Consider the following 20,213-nt stretch of genomic DNA (forward strand, 5'->3'; position numbering starts at 1 on the left):
CTTTGCTTTTCAAATAAATAAGTATTTTTTTAATAAAGGAGCTGTTGTTGTTTTTCTTGTGTTAGTAAGATTTTTGTATTGATTGGTAATCCCTTATATCATAATATACGTGTTGGTGATTTTTAAAAATCTAAACATAAAAGCAAAGTAGAGAATACGGGTGTTATTTTTTGTTGTTGCTTTCTACCTATTTTAGTATAAACATTTGAACATGTATGTAAATTTTCCAGTTAAATAATTTTTTATTACTGATATTTGGAGGTTTCATAAAAGAATCTAAGGTTCTGTATTTTTTTAGGTTTCTTGCCATGCTTCTGATAGTGTATATTTCCTTGGTTTATTCATTTTTATGTTCTGCATACCTCAGTAAGCAATCACAGTACAGTTATACATCTGATCCACTGCTTTCCCATCTTAGCCCATGTCAACAAAATACTTACTTAAACCAAGTCCGTACAGGTCTAATTTGGATCAGCTAAATTACAGTAGTGTAGTCTGCTAGCTTTTGCAATATTTAATTTAATAGCAGTCTGCCTTTCCCTTAATGTGAACAATTTACACTCTGAATGTAGCAGGTTTGACTAGGAGTTTTATTTTCAAATTCTGACGACTTACTGTTTTTACAGTAAAACTCAGGGGATACCCTTTTTAGGTTCAGTCTCTGAATACAAAACCACCATAATTTTCTATATGTTTTATAATAATATATTGAGTATAATGAAACATACCTGCCTGCTCATAAGGTCCAAAAGGAGTTAGCATTTACTTATTTAATTAGTCTTTGACTATCTCTTTTTTAAAGGTTTATTTATTTTTATTTATTTGGATGACTAAGGGGGAGTGGAATATTCCATCCACTGATTCATTCCCCAAATGTCCCCAGGAGCTGGATTGTACTAGGTCAGGCCAAAGCCAGGAGCCTGAAACTCAATATGGTCTCCTACAGGTGGCAGGGATCCAAGTACTTGAGCTATCCCCAGAGGGTGTGCTTTGGCAGGAAGCTGGAGTAAGAAGTGGAGTCAAGACTTGATCCCAGGCACTCAGATAATAACAATGTGCTGGCATGCTTGCCAGGCATCTTAGCTAAACCAAACATTCCCTTGTTGTGAATTTTAATACAAAAATGTGTCAAATATGGAATTTGTTTTCATTTTATAAAGAGTTATTTTATTTGAAAGGCAGTGTTATAGAAAGAGAGAAACACAGATTTTCCATCTATTAGTTCGCTTCCCAAAGTCAGGAGCCAGGAACTCCATCTGGGTCTTCCATGTGAGTGGCAGGGTCTTAGTACTTGGGCCATCTTTAGCTGCCTTCCCAGGTGTGTCAGCAGACTGCTAGATGAGAAACAGAGCAGCCAGGACTTACATAGGATGCTGGCTTTGCAGGCTGGAGCTTAAGCAGCTGGGCCACAATGCTGACCCCTGTTTTCATTTTTAAATCCAGTATTTTGTGTATTGATTATCTGCTTGGTACCAATGAGAGGAAGATCTGATTTTCATTTTGAGATGAGTTTATGATCTGAGAACAAAGAAATAGAATTCACAGTATATGAAGAAGGTGAGCACCACTACAGTATGCCAGACACTGCAACCAGTTAGAAAGGATTGGAGTAAAATTTGTGACATTTAGAGCAACCTAAAAGAAAATTGGAAAAGTATGATAAGACCAGGTCTTAGAGGTGTTTGTAATATAATTTTGTTCCATAGACAATGGCCAAACCAATGAAGGGTTTTAAGTATGGAGTGTATGGTTATGTCAGAAAGACTGAAGACAGAAGTTTAGAGTTGCTTATTGACCAATTGTCACTTGCTCTTCAGCCTATTTTGTTTCTACCCAAGTTGCCAGATATTGGCAAATTTCTTTCTTTGTATTTCTTAGAAGAAATTTCCAGTTGTTCTGCCCTATACTTTGGTAAAATTGAGAAAAATACTGTGTTGGAAAAACTCAAAGTAAAGCATATTCATCATATATTGCCATTCTAATGACAATAAAATAACTAAATATTTAATCTCTATTAAAAATTAAAACAACTTGAAAACATACATGACCACACTGATTACTTATAATTTTCTTTTTAAAAATATTTATTTTTCTTTTAAGATTTATTTTATTTATATGAAAGAGTTAGAGAGAGAGGGAGAGACAGAGAAGTTTTCCATCTGCTGGTTCACTCCCCAGAAGGCTGCAATGGCCAGAGCTGCGCCAATCCGAAGCCAGGAGCCAGGAGCTTCTTCCGTGTTTCCCATGTGGGTGTAGGGGCCCAAGGACTTGGGCCATCTTCTACTGCTTTCCCAAGCCATAGCAGAGAACTAGATTGGAAGAGGAGTAGCCAGGACTAGAACCGGCGCCCATATGGGATGCTGTCACTTCAGGCCAGGGCTTTTAACATGCTGCGTCACAGCGCCAGCCCCTAATTTTCTCTTAAAGACTGAAAAAGTAAATCCTAACAATGTAAACAGATACTTCAGTCTCCTTACATCTTTTAAAAAAAGCATTTTAATGCAACATGTATTTACAATTGGTGAATTCCACACTGAGAGCAAATAAAATAAGAATACTTAGTATAATTTTATCTGTCTTTGTTTTATAACACAGTGTTTAACCCTTAAAGTAAAGTTCCACTGAGTTGGATGGTACATTGCTTTAATTATGTTCTTTCTTTGGAATATCCAAAAGTCACTTAATAAAATTTAAACTTAGTATTTCCCATTCTTTTTGTATGTGTGTAGTGTTTTGAATTGGACTTCATTAGGAAATTAATAACATGACAGTTTTACCTATTTCCACATTTATGTACAATAACAGTTAAAATAGCAGCAAGTATAGAATATAGTAATACAGTAAAAGGTCTTACAGAATTTTCTCAGAAATTTTTGGAGTTTTTTAGGGAAGATATGTTTTGACTAAAGTATCGTTGTTTTGATTTAAGTATGGGGACATGTACCTCTTTGTTTTAATGTTAGTGAGATTCAAAGGGCCTAGATCCAGAAAAATAGAATGAACCATCTTGTTTACTTGGTTATTTTCTTGTTGAGATGGTGAGTGAAAATTAGAACTGTTTTTTCCAACTTTAGTTTTAGCCAAAATGCAGTTTTCAATCTAAGAACATTTTATGCCACTAATTCAAGGCACAAGCCAAGATGATGTCTTTTATTTGTAACCTCATTTGTAACCTTTTTGTGTGGATCATTGTTGGTTTTTGTTTATAGAAATTGAAATTAAATTCTGTTCAAATAATAAAGGACTTAGTTTTTATTTCAAAGCCAATACTGCCCCCTAGTGATTATAAATGAATTTTTAAAAAGTTACTGTTCGTTTTTTAGAACTGTTGTGAGAATAACTAACTGCTTGATCCTGAGCTCACAGATTTTAAATTGAACAGTGAAAACTTAAAAGGATCTACCTCTATTAGTGTTTAAGGTCAAATCATATGTATTTATGTGTAACTTTATTGTACAATGTAGATTTACTGAGTGTTTATCATTGATGTTTGTACAATTAAATTCTATAATGAGTATTTTCCTTTCTTAGAGTCGAGGTGGGAAAAAGTTTCTTGCAGTACTGAAAGAAATCTTGGACAGAGATCCATTGTCCCAACTGTGTGAGAATGAAATGGATCTTATTTGGACTTTGCGACAAGACTGCAGAGAGAACTTCCCACAGTCACTGCCAAAATTACTCCTATCAATAAAGTGGAATAAACTTGAGGATGTTGCTCAGGTAACTTGAAATGATGTTTAAAATCAGAACAAATAAATTTGGCCTATTAAAATAACTTGATTTATTCACTATTTATTTGAATTCAATTGATCTCTCTAGTTTTCAGGTGTTAATAAATTTGCCATGACTAAAATTTAGTGAAGAAATGTAATTTTTTTTAATCATGCATTTTTTAAATCTTTGGATTTTTTTATTTCTTAAATTAAGTGCAGAAGGATTTCTTTGCTGTTCACTTACAATTAAAGATTTTTGGAATCATGCAGTTATATTATTGTGTGTGCCAAAATTAAATTATTTCCATGTTAGGCCATCTGAATGTTACATTAAAAAGGAACTGTTTTATATTGTTTAGGTTTTAATTGCTCTGGAATAGTTACTGTCTTCTGACCATTTGTTTATCTAAATTCATGGTTAGTTTTCTATAAATCCTCAGTAATGGTGGAAAATAAGATCTAAGCACTTTTTTAGTTGGCACATTTGTCTGTTTCTCATGGATACTGTCCAGTGCTAAGTGCCTATCCAAGAAATACATTATTTCATTAGACTCACAGTAGAAAAGTGTTTTTGCTGTACTCTTAAAGGATATAGAGAAATTTCTTAATGTAATGAAGTACTTTATGCATAGTATTTCTTTATTTGAACCCTCGAGATAGAAAAGCTTTCATTCATGGATTCAGCAAACTTGTCTCCTTTTCAAGAGTTTTCAAATATAATTTAGGTCCTCTTTGGTAGAGGAAAGCCAATAGTGTAGTTTAATACTACATTTAAATTGTACTTGCCTGCCTGTGTGTGAGTGAGTGTAGGGAGACATAAACTTAATGTTTGTAGTCTTGGGAAAAAAGTGAATTGAATAAAAACAAGTGTTTTATTTGTGTTTCAGTTAGTTTTTACTCATTCATTTGAGATACAGAGAAATTATAGCCCTCCATCTACCGTACTGGTTTGCTCTACAAATATTTGATATGGCTCCAAGGAAGGACTGACTAAAGCCAGTAGTCTGGAAGTCAATCCATGTCTCCCATGTGGATGGCAGTAACCTGATAACGTGGGCCATCCTCACTGCTTCCTAGGGTCTGTATTAGCAGGAAGCTAGAGTCAGGAGCAGAGCAAGGTGTTGAACCCAGACATATCCACATGGGACATGAGCCAAACACCCACCCCAAAATGAGTTTTGGTTCTTCCTCCAGCCATATCACCTTTCCAGTTATATTGAGCTGACACAAAAAAGTGTTAACTGTTTCTTGCTAAATCTAATCCCTTAGAGGTAGAGTACCAGAAGCCTGGTACAAGATTCTGTTGTAAGTCTGCAGTTGACAGAAAAGCCATCAAAGAATAGTCTCATATTTATTCATAGGAAATCATTCTGTGGGCTTATCGCTGAAGGTGTTTCAGTAACCTTTGCAATAAGCAACAGCTGATCAGCATTGACTGTTTATATGGCCAAAAAAATGTTCCCTTCCCTATATGCGTCAATGGATTTCCCCAAACTGAAATGATGCGTTTGGGTAATTTTAATTTAATGCTTATATAATTTAATTTTACCAATTATAAATGACCTTACAAAAGTAATTACTTTCCAAAGGTAGGATTGTTTTTAACCATAATATAGCTCATCCTCTAATATTGCTGGATATTATCTGTCCATTCCATTATTGTGTGGTTGTTTTGTTTCAAGTGTAAACTGAAGGTGCTGTTTGTTTTGTGTGTGTGTGTGTGTGTGTGTGTGTGTATGTTTTAATATTTATTTTATTTATTTGAAAGGCAGAGTTATGAAGAGATAGAGAAAGAGGGATTTTCCACCCTCTGGTACACTCCCCAAATGACCACAACAGGCAGAGTGGGCTAGGCTGGAACCAGGAGTGTGGAACTCCATCCATGTCTACCTTGTAGGTGCAGGAGCCCAAGCACTTGACCCATCTTCCACTGCCTTCCAAGGAGCATTGCTCTTCCATGTTTTATGTGTCTTCCATGACATTGTTGTCATTGGTGTTTATGTGGTACTCAAGAAACTAAACCAAATTAAATACTAAGTAATACGATTTTACCAGAGAGGATTGAACTTTAAGAGGTCCACAGATCAATTACTCTCACTTTGTTCCATAACCAGTTTTCTTCTTAATTACCATCTTCTGTAAGATTGCATGCTATATACATATCAAAACCATGAGGAAGTGGGGACTCTTGTCAGGAGCAACCTTGTTGAGTCTCACTGTGCTGTGAGGGAGGAAATAAACAGCCAGGTACTATTTGATTCTTGTGGAATCATAGTATTATAATGAGTTTAATTACATGATCCACAAAAGTTCTGTTAAATCTGTTTTTTAAAAAAAGATTCATTTTTTATTTATTTGGAAGAGTTACAGAGAAGGAGAGACAGAACGAGATCTTCCATCTGCGGGTTCACTCCTCAAATGGTTGAAATGGTTGGGGCTAGTTAGCGCTAAAGTCAGGAGCCCAGAGCTTCTTCCGGGTCTCGCAAGTGGGTGTAGTGGCCTAAGCACTTGGGCTATCATCCTCTGCTTTCCCAGGCCATTAGCAGTGAGCTGGATCAGAAATGGAGCAGCTGGATCACAATCCAGCTCCCATATGGGATGCCAGCATCAAAGGTAGCAGCTTTACCTGCTACGCCACAATGCCTGCTCTGATATTCTTTTTATTATTTTATTATTTATTTATTATTTATTTGAAAAAGTTACAGATAGAGGTAGAGCCAGAGCCAGAGAGAGAGAGAGAGGTCTTTGATCCGCGGTTCAATCCCCAAAATGGCTGCAACGACTAGAGCTGAGCTGATTCAAAGCCAGGAGCCTGGAACTGCCTCCAGGTCTCCCATGCAGGTACAGGGGCCCAAGAACTTGGGCCATCTTCCAATGCTTTCCCAGGCCATGGTGGAGAGCTGGATCAGAAGTGGAGCAGCCAGGACTTGAACCAGTGCCTACGTGGGATGCTGGCACTATGGGCCAGGGCTTTAACCTGCTGCACCACAGCACTGGCCCCCACCCTGATATTCTTAAAAAATTAAGAGCTAATGGGGCCAGCACTGTGGTATAGCAGGTAAAGCTGCCACCTGCATCCCATATGGGTACCAGTTTGAGTCCTGGCTGTTTCACTTCTAATCCAGCTCGCTGCTCACATGCCTGGGAAAGCAATGGAAGGTGGCCCAAGTTCTTGGGTCCCTACATCCATGTGGTAGACCCTGCACCCACAGAAGAAGCTCCTGGCTACTGGTTTTGGATCAGCCAAGCTCCAGCTATTGCAGCCATTTGGGGAATGAACCAGTGGATGGAAGATCTCTCTCTCTGTCTCTCTCTAACTCTAACTCTAACTCTGCCTTTCAAATAAATAAATGTATCTTTTTTTAAAAGATTTTATTTATTTATTACAGACAGTGAGAGGGAGGGACAGAAAGATCTTCCTTCCATTAGTTCACTCCCCAAATGGTCGCAATGGCCGGAGCTGTGTTGATCCAAAGCCAGAAGCCAGGTGCTTCTTCCTGGTCTCCCATGTGGGTGCAGGGACCCAAACACTTGGGCCATCTTCTACTGCTTTCCCAGGCCACAGCAGAGAACTGGATTGGAAGAGGAACAGCCGGGACTAGAACCTGGCACCTATATGGGATGCCAGCACCGCAGGCAGAGGATTAACCTACTGCGCCACAGCGCTAGTCCCAATAAATGTATCTTAAAAAAAAAATTTTAAGAGTTAAAAGTATACTCGTGACGTGGGATGCCTGGTTCGAGTCCTGTCTTCCATTCCAGCTTCCTGGTAATGCACATCCTGGGAGGCAGTCGATGATGGCGCAAGTAGTTGGGTCTCTCCCTCTCACCTACATGGAAGATCTGGGATTCAGGTCAGGGCTCCTGGTTTTGGCTTGACCCAGCCCTGGCTAGTTCAGGTGTTGGGGAGTGAACTAGTGGGTGAAAGATCTCTCCATGTCTCTCTCTCTCTGTGACTTTCAGATGAAATGAAGAGTAGATATAAAAAATTTTTTTAAGAAGTCAACTCTTTTAAGATAATTTTACATCATTGTTAATGAACTTCTTAGATATGTATTGCCTGTCGTTAGCTGGGCCTTGCAGCCTGTACTTGTACTTTGAATTTTGCTGTTAGGTGTTTTTTAATTATTACCTTTTTTCCTTCTTTTGTCCTTAAAATATTACTTTATGGCTAGTAATCTTAGAATCCATATATTCAGTGTGTTATTCAGTTTTCAGCTAAGTGCTTAATAATGGATGTTTTACTTTTCAGTGGAATGTTTCAACAATAAAGAGAATCTTAATACATAAGAACAGTAATGGATTTTTTTGGTATCATTAGTTAAAAGAGTGTTTCTCTTTTGACCCATCTCTGTACTTTATGCTTCTGGAAAAAATAGGTAACTTTTGTCCCCCATCACTTCTGAGCCAGTTTCAATTTTTAACAGCTTCAAGCACTGCTTCAGATTTGGCCTAAATTGCCTCCTCGGGAGGCTTTGGAGCTTCTGGATTTCAACTACCCAGACCAGTATGTGCGGGAATATGCTGTGGGCTGCCTGCGGCAGATGAGGTATCTCCTGCACGTGGCTTCCTTTGGGGCAAGAAATCACTTGTGTATGAGTGAGGAAGGGGCATCTTTTTGTAGGTGTCATGAGAAATGAAAAAGACTAAGAATTTCTCTCAACTTTGTGTACACCCTTTCTTTCCTTTTCTTCCCTCCCTCTCTGTAAAAAACCAAAAGTATACTGGGTTGAGATGCCACCAAGAGCAGCCTCAGGTGTGATGATTCACTGGTAGTGTTTTTTTGTTTTTTTGGTTTTTTTGTTTTTTTGACAGGCAGAGTGGACAGAGAGAGAGAAAGGTCTTCCTTTTGCCATTGGTTCACCCTCCAACGGCCACTGCGGCCGGCGCATCGCACTGATCTGAAGCCAGGAGCCAGGTGCTTCTCCTGGTCTCCCATGCGGGTGCAGGGCCCAAGCACTTGGGCCATCCTCCACTGCACTCCTGGGCCACAGCAGAGAGCTGGCCTGGAAGAGGAGCAACCGGGACAGAATCCGGTGCCCCGACCGGGACTAGACCCGGTGTGCCAGCGCCACAAGGTGGAGGATTAGCCTAGTGAGCCGCGGTGCCGGCCTCACTGGTAGTTTTCATAGGAGTCAGAATATAGTCATTGTCAACAGCTATAATGTGTTACATTAAAGGGATATAGAGCAAACTTGGGAAAGGGAAAAGTTTCATGGGGTGAAGTCTAAGGGAGACCAGGTATTAACTCCTGCGTTCCATTTCTTGTAGAGTCATTTAATTCCCCCAGCACCAAGGAAGCTCGTTAGAGACTTGATGGTCAGGATTAGTCACAGAAGTACTCTGTGTCTAGCATGTACCAAATGCCTAGACTCCCCAAAGGAAACTGAATGTACATTACAAACCATACTGTTTGTACATATGGTTTAGGTGCAGTGAGCCATTCTGCCCAGCACTGTTAATTCAGCCCAGTACAATTGTCTGTTAGATTAATTCAGTGAGTCAGTATGATGCTCTGCTAAGAAATGCATAGGTTTCAAACAATAGCTCCAACACTATCAACGGAATATAAATTGCTACAGAAGTTTTTATTTTGAAAATGATTCATTGATCTAAGTTTTTCAGCATGTTAGAAATTCATACCAAACTACCCAATTTGGGGATAACTCTTGGCTGATTATAAACACAGTTATCAGTTATAACAGCCTAATTGATAAAAATTATCTCATGTATCTTTTATTTAATCCTCTTCACCTCGTCTACCCCAGCCTAGAATGTCCACCTTTAGTTGTGGTATTGTAATAGTTTCAGTGAGTGAAAGCATGTAACAAGCCTAGCCCAAAAGTACAATGTCTTTGAATAGGTTAGCATTTGATAGTTTGATGGGAAGGGATTTCTTTCTGGCACAGGTCGAGTTACTCTTCTTATGTTTCTTTCAGTGATGAAGAACTCTCGCAGTACCTTTTACAACTGGTGCAAGTTTTGAAATATGAGCCATTTCTTGATTGTGCCCTGTCTAGATTCCTATTAGAAAGAGCGCTTGCTAATCGGCGGATAGGGCAGTTTCTATTTTGGCATCTTAGGTAAGTCTTTTATATCTGAATCTCAGCCCACCGTGTGATTTACTAAATATAAAACAGAGTAATACAAAACATGCACCAGAACAGTCAGCTGCTTTTGTTGTTTCTGAGCTATCTATAACATTACACTGTTTCGGTACCTTTTCCTTTTTCTTGATACCTAAACTCTGATTTTCATGATTTGATAAAGTAATTCAGGTGTCACCTTCTTGCCTGTTTGATATTTAATTAAAATAATAATTAATATATTGCTATTTTCCAGTAAAATGTACTTATTGTCTCAATATAGTTGAGATGAATGCAGATCTATTTAATCCTTTTAGTAGCTGTGAAGGGTCATTATCCTTACAGATACTGAGAGAAGATTAAGTGTTATTATTGTAAAATAAACTTTATTTTCAGTTTCTTTATTAAGCAGGTTATTTTAAAAAATATGAGAACCTTATCATACCAATTTCATGTAGTAATAAAATCAGAAAAGATAAAGTCTTTCTTTTGTTTCCTAGGAAACTTGTGGATTCCTCATTTCTGACTGTTCTCAAGGACTTTCTTTTTTTTAAATATGAACTTCAGAGTATTGAAACTGATGCTTATAAGAAAAAAAGTACTTCTCCATTCTCTCTTTGGCTCAGTTTCTTGATGTGCTATTAATGATAGAGATATTACTTCTGAATATTGGTTTCCTTACTAATCATAAGGGTTTTTCTTCCCTTATTTTTAACTTTTTTCTCATCCAGTTCAGTCTTACTTTTAAAACTATCCAGGAACAACAAATAAAGTATTTCTTCCTTTTTCAAAGAAGTCCACCATTTTTTGAGTGAGAAAAATTTGTCAGTCAAATTTCACTTGTCTCTGTTTCAGCCCAGTTGTCTCTAAATTGGTAAGATGGTGAAACATGCAGATTTCTTGGAACAAATAATTACCTAATTATATAATTTCATACTTTTTTGAACTCAAGTTTATTTAATATAATGTAAAGTTGACCATCTCATTAATAATTATGCACAAGATATTCTGATTTTTTTCCTTTGGTTGGCATCATAAGTTTAATTCAAAGTAAAGAAGTCAGTATTTGATCATCTCAAGTGAATATTTAATGAATCACTTGGATATTAATTTTCTGCAGGTCAGAAGTGCACATTCCTGCTGTCTCAGTACAGTTTGGCGTCATCCTTGAAGCATACTGCAGGGGAAGTGTAGGGCACATGAAAGTGCTTTCCAAACAGGTATTAGTTTGTGTTAATCTTCATGTCCAGTTTGGTAGATGGTGTTTGATCAGTTTCATCAAATATTGTTTCTTTCATCATGTTAGTTCATAAAAGTTTCAGTAACTGAAATCTTATTTATACATTCTATCAAATTTAATTCAAGAAATGAAGTTTCGGGGTAAGGATTTGGCCAAGCAGTTCCACATTGCAGTGCTTGAGTTTGATGTCTAGCTCTGGCTCTTGACTCCAACTTCCTTCTCATGCAGACACTGGGAGGCAGCAATGGTGGCTCAAGTAATTTTTTTGTTAAAGATTTATTTATTTATCTATCTATCTATTTATTTATTTTAATTTGAAAGGCAGGGTTACAGAGAGAGACAGAGAAATCTTTCATCCTCTGGTTCATTTCCCAAATGGCCACAGGAGCTGGAGCTGGGCCGATAAAAAGCCAGGAGCCGGGGGGCCGGTGCTGTGGCACAGCGGGTTGAAGCCCCGACCTGCAGTGCCAGCATCCCATATGGGCGCCAATTCAAGTCCCAGCTGCTCATCTTCTAATCCAGCTCTCTGCCATGGCCTGAGAAAACAGTGGAAGATGGCCCAAGTCCTTGGGCCCCTGCACCCACGTGAGAGACCTAGAAGAGGTGCCCAAGCACTTAGGGCATCTTCTGCTTTCCCAGGCTCATTAGTGGGGAACTGATTTGGAAGTGGAGCAACTGAAACTCAAACCAGCACCCATATGGGATGCCAGCACAACAGGTGGCTGCTTTACCTGCTATGCTGCAGCCCCTGCCCCAGCTCAAGTAATTTTGTCCCTGTCACCCACATGGAGTCCTGGATTGAGTTCTCGGCCCTAGCCCCACCCTCATCTTTGGAGACTTTTAGGAAGTGAATCAGTGGATGAGAACTCTTGTTTCTATCTCTCTGTGCATCTCTTTTTGTTTCAAATAAGTGATTTTTTTAAGATGAAGTTTAAGCAAGTGTGGTAGAAAAACATTAATCAAGTGCCACATGAAAAACAATCAAAATTCCTCATATTTTCTATATTAGCATGCCTTACATTTTAATAAGATAAACCTGTACATATTTAATGAATTTAAAGATTATGGTTACAATGGTCACAAAATCTGTATACCTTGTGTTTTCATATCCTTGAGTTACTCTTTCCAGTTAACATAGTATTAATGATTCATATACTCTACCACGTATTTTTAGACTGAGGTATTTTGATATCTGAATCCACAGGTGTTACAATTTCTAGAATTCAGAATCCTCAAGCTACTTTTGCAAACTATATGTAGCTGTGTGAAATTGTGAAACTCTGTCACAATCTGAAGATATTAGTGATGTTGTTATTAAATGCTTAGCATATGCCAGGACCATACTAATTATTTTAAATATGTTACCTTATCTTACTCCCCTAATAATATACCATGGTAGTTACTGATACTGTCTGCAGTTGACAGAGGGATGAACAGACTGAGAGATCAAGTAACTTCCTGAAAGACCCACAACTATTAAGCCTTAGGCCTAGGTTTGTCCAACTATGAAGTCTAAGCTCTTTGTACTATACTGAGAGTTTTCAAACCTTTTTGAGCAACACAACTGTCTTTTTTTAGTCGAAATTTACAAATAGCATATTGTATAAAAGGCAACTATATTAACAGTATTAATATATGCTTAAAGCTAACACAAAAACATAAGCCATTTAAGAGAAATGTGAAGTTATCTTATTGAACAAAGCACTTCAAAATTGAGGATTACTGTTTACAGTTAAAATGTCAGTATCCAGAATATTTCTGTATTGCTTTTTTGGAGATAATTGTGATTTATAAAGCTAAGTAATTGAGTTCAATGGAATTGTGATGAGAATCACTACTCCTGCGTCTATCAAGTCCTTGACAGAGGCATTAATCTCTTCATTCTCTCCAGGAGTTTTGTGTTACATTTTTGATTTTTTTTCTTTAGGTACAAGCACTTCTAAAGATTTCCATTTGGCCTTTCTTACCATAATAGTCTTTGTTCCACAGGTCAGGGAACAATTGTGGATTGAACAACTGCTGGTTGTTCAGTGTTTCTATTCCAGTTATGCTGGAGAAATAATAGGATGGATTTAGGTGACCCAAAGTGAGATGGACCTGAGTGAAAAACTACACTGATACCTGACCTCCATTAACCCTTAACTCTAACTGGTAGATCCTAGTAACATTTTGGGTCTCCTGTAGTTAGTTGGTTAAAAGCCAATGTCCATAGCCCCCAAATGGTCTTCACCTTCTCCCCAGTGCACAGTCACTTTGGTAACAGGTCTCTTTGGGGAAAGCTGGGAGATAATATGGTTCTCCTAACAAATTTATGTTTGTCATCAGTACTCATGAAAGTACAAGGGTGGGGCTGGTGCTGTGGCGTAGAAGCTTAAGCCTCCACCTAAAGCACTGGTATCCCATGAGGGTGCCAGTTTGAGTCCTAGTTGCTCTACTTCTGATCTAGCTCCCTATTAATGTGCCTGGGAAAAGCAGTGGAAGATGGCCCAAGTACATGGGCCCCTGCACCTACATGGGAAACCCAGAAGAAGCTATTGGCTCCTGGCTTCAGCATGGCCCAGCCCCGGCCCTTGCAGCTATTTGGGGAATGAACCAGAGGATGGAAAATTCTCTCTCTCTCTCTTACCTTGTCTCTTTGTATCTCTGCCTTTCAAATCAATAACTAAATCTTAGAAAAATAAATAAGTATCAACACTATGCACAGAATTTTTTTTTGACAGGTAGAGTGGACAGAGAGACAGAAAGAAAGGTCTTCCTTTACCGTTGGTTCACCCTGCAATGGCCACAGCGGCTGCTATACTGCAGTTGGCGCACCGCGCTGATCCGAAGCCCGGAGCCAGGTGCTTCTCCTGGTCTCCCATGCAGGTGCAGGGCCCAAGCACTTGGGCCATCCTCCACTGCACTCCCGGGCCACAGTAGAGAGCTGGCCTGGAAGAGGGGCAACTGGGACAGAATCCGGCACCCCGACCAGGACTAGAACCTGGAGTGCTGGCGCTGCAGGCGAAGGATTAGCCTATTGAGCCGTGGCACCAGCCTATGCACAGAATTTTTAAAGAAAGTACGAGGATACTTCAAAAAATTAAAATTGAAAGAAAAGTTTATTTTCATGCAAATTACATTTGAAATCTATTATATCTGATCCCTATATTAGTTTCCAGTTACACTAATCTTTCTAAATATTTTCATCTCCAGAGGATAGTCCATAGGCCTTTATAAGGTATTTTTTTAAAGATTTATTTTTTATTTATTTAAAAGTCAGAGTTACACAGAGAGAGGAGAGGCAGAGAGAGAGATCTTCCATCCGATGGTTCACTCCCCAATTGCCTGTAACTGCTGGAGCTGCGCTGATCCAAAGCCAGGAGCCAGGAGCCAGGAGCTTCTTCTGGGTCTCCCATGTGGGTACAGGGGCCCAAGGACTTGGGCCATCTTGTACTGCTTTCCCGGGCCATAGCAGAGAGCTGGATTGGAAGTGCAGCAGCCAGGACTAGAACCAGCACCCATGTGGGATGTCATCACTTCAGGCCAGGGTGTTAACCCACTGCACCATAGCGCCGGCCCCAAGATATTTTTAGTATTTATGACATTTCGTGAGGTTAAAGCAAATATCTCTGATCCCTTCCATTTAGAAAGTCCATTAGTGATGGCAATAATAGCTATTTATTCACCACGTATTATAGGGCATGTATGCGTAACCTGAGATCGATACTATTCATCCTCATAATTTATGGAATTCTTCAATAAGAGTTTTCCAAAAAGTTGATGGAAAAAGTGTATTATGAAAAACGTATGCATGATTTTCTAATTTTGAAATTTTATTTATTTATTTAAAGGAAAGACAGGGATCTCCCATCCACTGATTCAGTCTCAAATGCCCACAACAGCCAGAGCTCTGGGCCAGGCTGAAGCCAGAAGGCCAAAACTCAGTCTTAGTGGATCTCCCATGTGAGTGGCAGGGTCCTAACCTCATGGCCCATCACCTCTGCCTCCCAGAATGCACGTGACGAGGAAGCTGGAATCAGGCACAGCTAGAATGCAGATGGAGGCACCCCAGCGTGGGACGTGGTCATCCCCAGTGGTATCTTACTGCTGCACCACATTGCCTACCTCTCAGAAATTTTCTTTGCACAAAAATAAACTCAGCTTTTATATTTTTCCATGAACTTTTTGAAGTATCCTCATATCTCACACTTGTCCATGTAGTGTTCATGACTACCATCTTAATCCAATCCTTCATTAACCTAAATTATGCCTCTCCTTTCCATCCTTGCATCTCTCTCTACATCATCTACACAACTGATAAAATTAACTGTTAAAAATGTAGATTGTATTGTTTCTCCTCTTCTTCTTTTTAAATATTTATTTATTATAAAGTTACAAAGTTACAAAGAAAGAGAGGTCTTACATCCTTGTTTCATTTCCCAAATGGCCACAACAGCCAGAGCTGGGCCAATCCAAAGGTAGGAGCCAGGTGCTTCTTCCAGGTCTCCCACATGGTTGCAGGGGCCCAAGTACTTGGGTCATCTTCCACTGCTTTACCAGACCATCAGCTGGGAACTGGATCAGAAGAGGAGCAGCCAGGACTCGAACTGGTACCAATGTGGGATGCTAGCACCATTGATGGAAGCCTAACCTTCTACACCCTGTTTCTCTTATATTCATTCATTAATTTTTCATTGCACTGAGATTAAAATTCAGATTTTAAGACCACTGTCTACCTTACTCATTAGTAAACGGAACTGCACGTATTTTCTTGTTTCTCTGAGAACTTCAGCTAGACTTTTATAATGATAAAGGGATGACCTGTATGTAAACACGTTACTCTTTTTCTTGACTGAATTGTAAGAGGAAGATACTACCTTTTATGTAGCAATTTTTGTTTTCACTGTTACCTTACAAAGGCAAAGTGTTGAAATACATAAAGTATTTGAAGGCCAAGGGGTAATAAGGACACTGTTCCAGGAAGTGATTATCGACACAATTAGAGATGGAGCATGAAAATTCCCAACTGTACAAACATGAGGAAAAATTCAGATTTGAAATACTTCAAAAAGTTCCTGTTTGCATAGCCCAGTTTTCATCTGGTTCCCTTGTCACCAGTGTTTGTACAGCTCCTGAAATTGTGAAGAAGTAGAGTGTCTGTGGTTTTAACAGATGGCTGACTTGGCAAGCTTCAGGCATTTATATTTTATCATCAAGCTGCATAGAACCTTCTTAGTTTCCTGTGAATAAGGTCTTGGTCTATCTGTAGAAACTGCATGCTTGGGTTCACCTCCCTACATGTGACATACATAGGCTTAGTGTTTTCCTCACATGGAAACAAAGTCCAAAAGTGAAAGCACAATATACAGTAAATCTGCTACTCACGATATTTTAAGCCACAAAATTCACTCTGCTTGTTTTACACGTATTTTCTTTGTTTTATAGATTGTTCATATTTACTTCTTTTTTATTAGTTGTTCCTGTTTTAGTTGTATGCTCATAATAAAATACTTCTGATTTATGGTTGGCTGTAGCTGTTGTGTCCTTTGGAATTTTACATAGTATGACATAAAAGACTCTCAGTTATTAAACAATAAAGTTGACTTTTAAAAAATTTATTTATTTATTTGGAAGGGACAGTACTAGAGGAATGGAGGTAGAGAAGAGTTCTTCCATTTACTGGTTCACTCCCTAAATGGCCACAGCAGCTAAGGCTGGACCAGGCTGAAGCCAGGAACCAGAAGCTCTGTCCTGGTATTCCAACATAAATGTCAAAAGGCTCAAGACCTTGGACCATCTGCCACTGCTTTCCCAGGCACAGTAGCAAAAAGCTGGATTAGAAGTGGAGCAGCTGGGACTGGAACTAGTACTCCATTATGGGATGCCAGTTTTACAAGCGGTGGCTTAACCTGTTATGCTACAACACCAGTCCCTAAAGCTGACATTTTAAAATATATCTTTTCATCTACTTAAGTGATAGAGCAACAGAGAGAAAGATCTGCCATTCACTGGTTACTCCCAAAATACTTGCAAAAATTGGGACCAGGCCAAGTTGACGTCAGGAGCCCAGAACTCCATCCAGATCTCCCATGTGTGTGACTGGACCCCAAACACTTGAGCCATCTTCTGCTGCTTCCCAGGATGCATTAGCAGGGAGCTGAATCAGAAGCAGAGTAGCTGGAAAGTGAGCATCCCAAGCCTCAGTTTTACCTGCTGTGCCACACCACCTTTCCTGAGTTGACTTTTAAACATAGTGACTTTGATTTGATCCATCTTTTACTACTTATGTAAGTTTTTTGATTGTTTGCATAAGTTTTCATCTCCAGAGTTACCTCATTATAAAAGCAAGTAATTTAGATATGGACAACAAATACTATGTCTGTCTTCACACTTTATTACATAGTAATCCATTCTGACTACCCTGTACATGGAACAAGAATATGCTAAAAAGATACAAAACAGTGATGACCAGAAACAGATGTTAAGGTTGAATACCAGAATCCTAAGATTGAATACTTCTATATAGATTTTCCTCTTAAACTCACACTCTGCAGTAAACCAGTGGAGTGGTTCATGTTACTGATGTTTCAGATTCTGTGACTCAATGAACTGCAGAGTTGTAAGTAGTTTAAATTTCATATTTACCTTCAAAAATGTCCACAATCTACATCTCTTTACTTTTCTGTAATTTAAGAGATTTCATTTAAGGAAAAGTTTAAAGAAAGTTTGAAATGATGCCTTAAGTACCAAGTGTTAAAGGTTAGTTGTTTATTCTATTGTATGTAAATTGTCATGAGCCAAACACTGTTTTTACTTCTGCTGGTTGGGAGGGGTGGGAGTGGGGTGGGAGGTATGATTTGGGAGCTGATATTATTGACAGTGTGAGCATATGATTTTGTGCTACATTACTGTTAACCATAAATGAATTTTGGGGGTGGGCAAACTTATTTTTCAGGTTGAAGCACTCAATAAGTTAAAAACCTTAAATAGTTTAATAAAACTGAATGCAGTGAAGCTAAACAGAGCCAAAGGGAAGGAGGCCATGCACACCTGTTTAAAACAGAATGCTTACCGAGAAGCCCTCTCTGACCTGCAGTCACCCCTGAACCCATGTGTCATCCTCTCAGAACTCTAGTAAGTGACTGTGCATGCTTTGATTAGTGATTCCCCTGTGAAAATAGCAATGCAGAAAGGATTTCTGAGTCACTGCCTTGGGTGCGCAGTAGGGCCGCTAGTCAGCCTCAGTAAATGGAATTAAGGAACAGAAATCTTAAAACTCAGTATGCTTGTATTCAGACTGTATCTCTATGAGCTAAATTTACTTGTAGGGTTGACCAAGTTATTACAAATTAATTTCCTTTCAATTATATGTAATTCAACTTATTTTCTGTAGTAACTGATTTCTAAAAATTGAAATTCCTACATGAGCAACATAATGGAAATCATGATAAATTATTTACTAATTGAATTTTCTGTTTTTAAAATGAGATGTTGGAGTTGGATGTTTAGCCTAGCAGTTAGGAAGCCCACCCCCCATATCAGCATATCTGGGTTTATACCAAGACCAGCTTCCTGCCACATGCTCTGGGAGGCAGTGGTGATGGCTCAAGTAATTGGGTTCCTTTCACCCAAGTGGAACACCTGGATTAAATTCCTGGCCTCAACTTGTAGGCATTTGGAGAATGAGTCCTATCAAAGAATAGGAGTACTGTCTTGTCTCTGCTACTATTCAGATAAATTAATTAAACTCTTAAAATGAGAATTTGCATGATTTGGGAAAGTTAATCTGGTTTTTTTATTTCATATAAACATCGTAATGGAAAAATAATAATTTATATTTAGTGTAATGTCAGTATTCAAAATCGATCCCTCTTTTAGAAAGAATTATCTAATATTCCTAATTTTGATCTAGTGATTAAATTTATTTATATTTATTTGCTGAGTATGGTAACATAAAGTTAGAGAAATAAGGAAACAAGAGGAGGAATTTCAAGTGGAGGTGGTGAAAAGGGCACATCCTAGGTTTTGAATCTAGCCCATCTGGCAGCAGAACATGCCAACAAAGGCTGTCCTTATTGCCTTTCTACCATGAGCAAGTTTACTAGCTGTGACTTTGCAGACCTGAAAAGAACAAGTGAGAGAGTAAACCAGCTTAATGTATCAGGGCAACATTCATTCTTGCCGTATTATCACATTGAAATAGGCTAATTTCCCCGTTTGATTTCAGTGTTGAAAAGTGCAAATACATGGATTCTAAAATGAAACCTTTGTGGCTGGTATACAACAACAAGGTATTTGGTGAGGATTCGGTTGGAGTGATTTTTAAAAACGGTGATGGTGAGTGCTGAGGTTTTTATAGTTCCAAATTCTTTAGCCTTTTTATTTGTTGCTATCTTGCTTTATTAGAAAGGTGATATACAAATGTGCAACAGTTTGCACCTAAGAAATAGCTAGCAATCATGGCACAAGGTCAAATTCAGTGTGTACTAAATTCCTTTTTCATTTCTTCATGGGAAAACGACTTCTGCAGTTCACTTGCATACACTATTTTAATAAACCTTCCTTTTTTTCCTTATAAAACACAGTTTATTCCTTTACTGGGAAGCTTCTGAAATAGAATGTTTCAATGATGTGTCTATACATTCTGTTTCAGTGAAAGCTATATTCATTTTATTTCTGTAGCTCTGTGTTTTAATTAAAATAGCTGACTGACCCCAACTTTATAAAGGAAGTGCCTCTGAAGTAATCACACCAACCAAAAGCAGTGATGACTTGTTAGTTGTGTGACTGAAAGAACGTCACATAAAACTCATTGAATTTCAAGTCCTTCGTGACCTTGAGATAATAACTTCTACATGTCAGTGTTAGTAAATGGAATTAATGTTGAGATACTATAAGTAAATGTTCTTCTTTATAAAGAACTCACATTGTTTTGTTGACATTAACCCTGTTTGATCACACAAATGTCATTATGTCCATAATACATACTCCTTACCTGAAAATGCCCTTGGACCATAGGTATTTTCAACTGTAAATTCAGCTATTTCAGCTTTATCAACACATGATGCAGTTATTCATATGACACTTAAGACTTCTTGTGCAGCCATAAAGGCAAACAAGAAGGAAAATTTAACAATGTAGTGTAATACAAACCTACAAAAAGTAGGTTACACATGGCAAACAATTTTTAGAAGT

At 38.4% G+C, this 20,213-nt stretch overlaps 1 protein-coding gene across 4 annotated transcripts in view; it reads left to right on the top strand.

Annotated features, from left to right (window-relative positions):
- PIK3CB (phosphatidylinositol-4,5-bisphosphate 3-kinase catalytic subunit beta) overlaps positions 1 to 20,213 on the top strand; it is a 174,376-nt gene that overhangs the window by 129,303 nt on the left and 24,860 nt on the right. For all 4 annotated transcript variants that reach the window (XM_051818648.2, XM_051818646.2, XM_051818647.2 and 1 more), the window contains 6 exons: positions 3,532 to 3,720; positions 8,141 to 8,262; positions 9,653 to 9,796; positions 10,920 to 11,019; positions 17,974 to 18,152; positions 19,246 to 19,355. In XM_051818648.2, the coding sequence (XP_051674608.1) occupies positions 3,532 to 3,720; positions 8,141 to 8,262; positions 9,653 to 9,796; positions 10,920 to 11,019; positions 17,974 to 18,152; positions 19,246 to 19,355 (844 nt within the window). The remainder of the gene's footprint in view (positions 1 to 3,531; positions 3,721 to 8,140; positions 8,263 to 9,652; positions 9,797 to 10,919; positions 11,020 to 17,973; positions 18,153 to 19,245; positions 19,356 to 20,213) is intronic.

This window comes from Oryctolagus cuniculus, chromosome 4, assembly GCF_964237555.1.
Source record: "Oryctolagus cuniculus chromosome 4, mOryCun1.1, whole genome shotgun sequence".
NCBI classification, from domain to species: Eukaryota; Metazoa; Chordata; class Mammalia; order Lagomorpha; family Leporidae; genus Oryctolagus; species Oryctolagus cuniculus.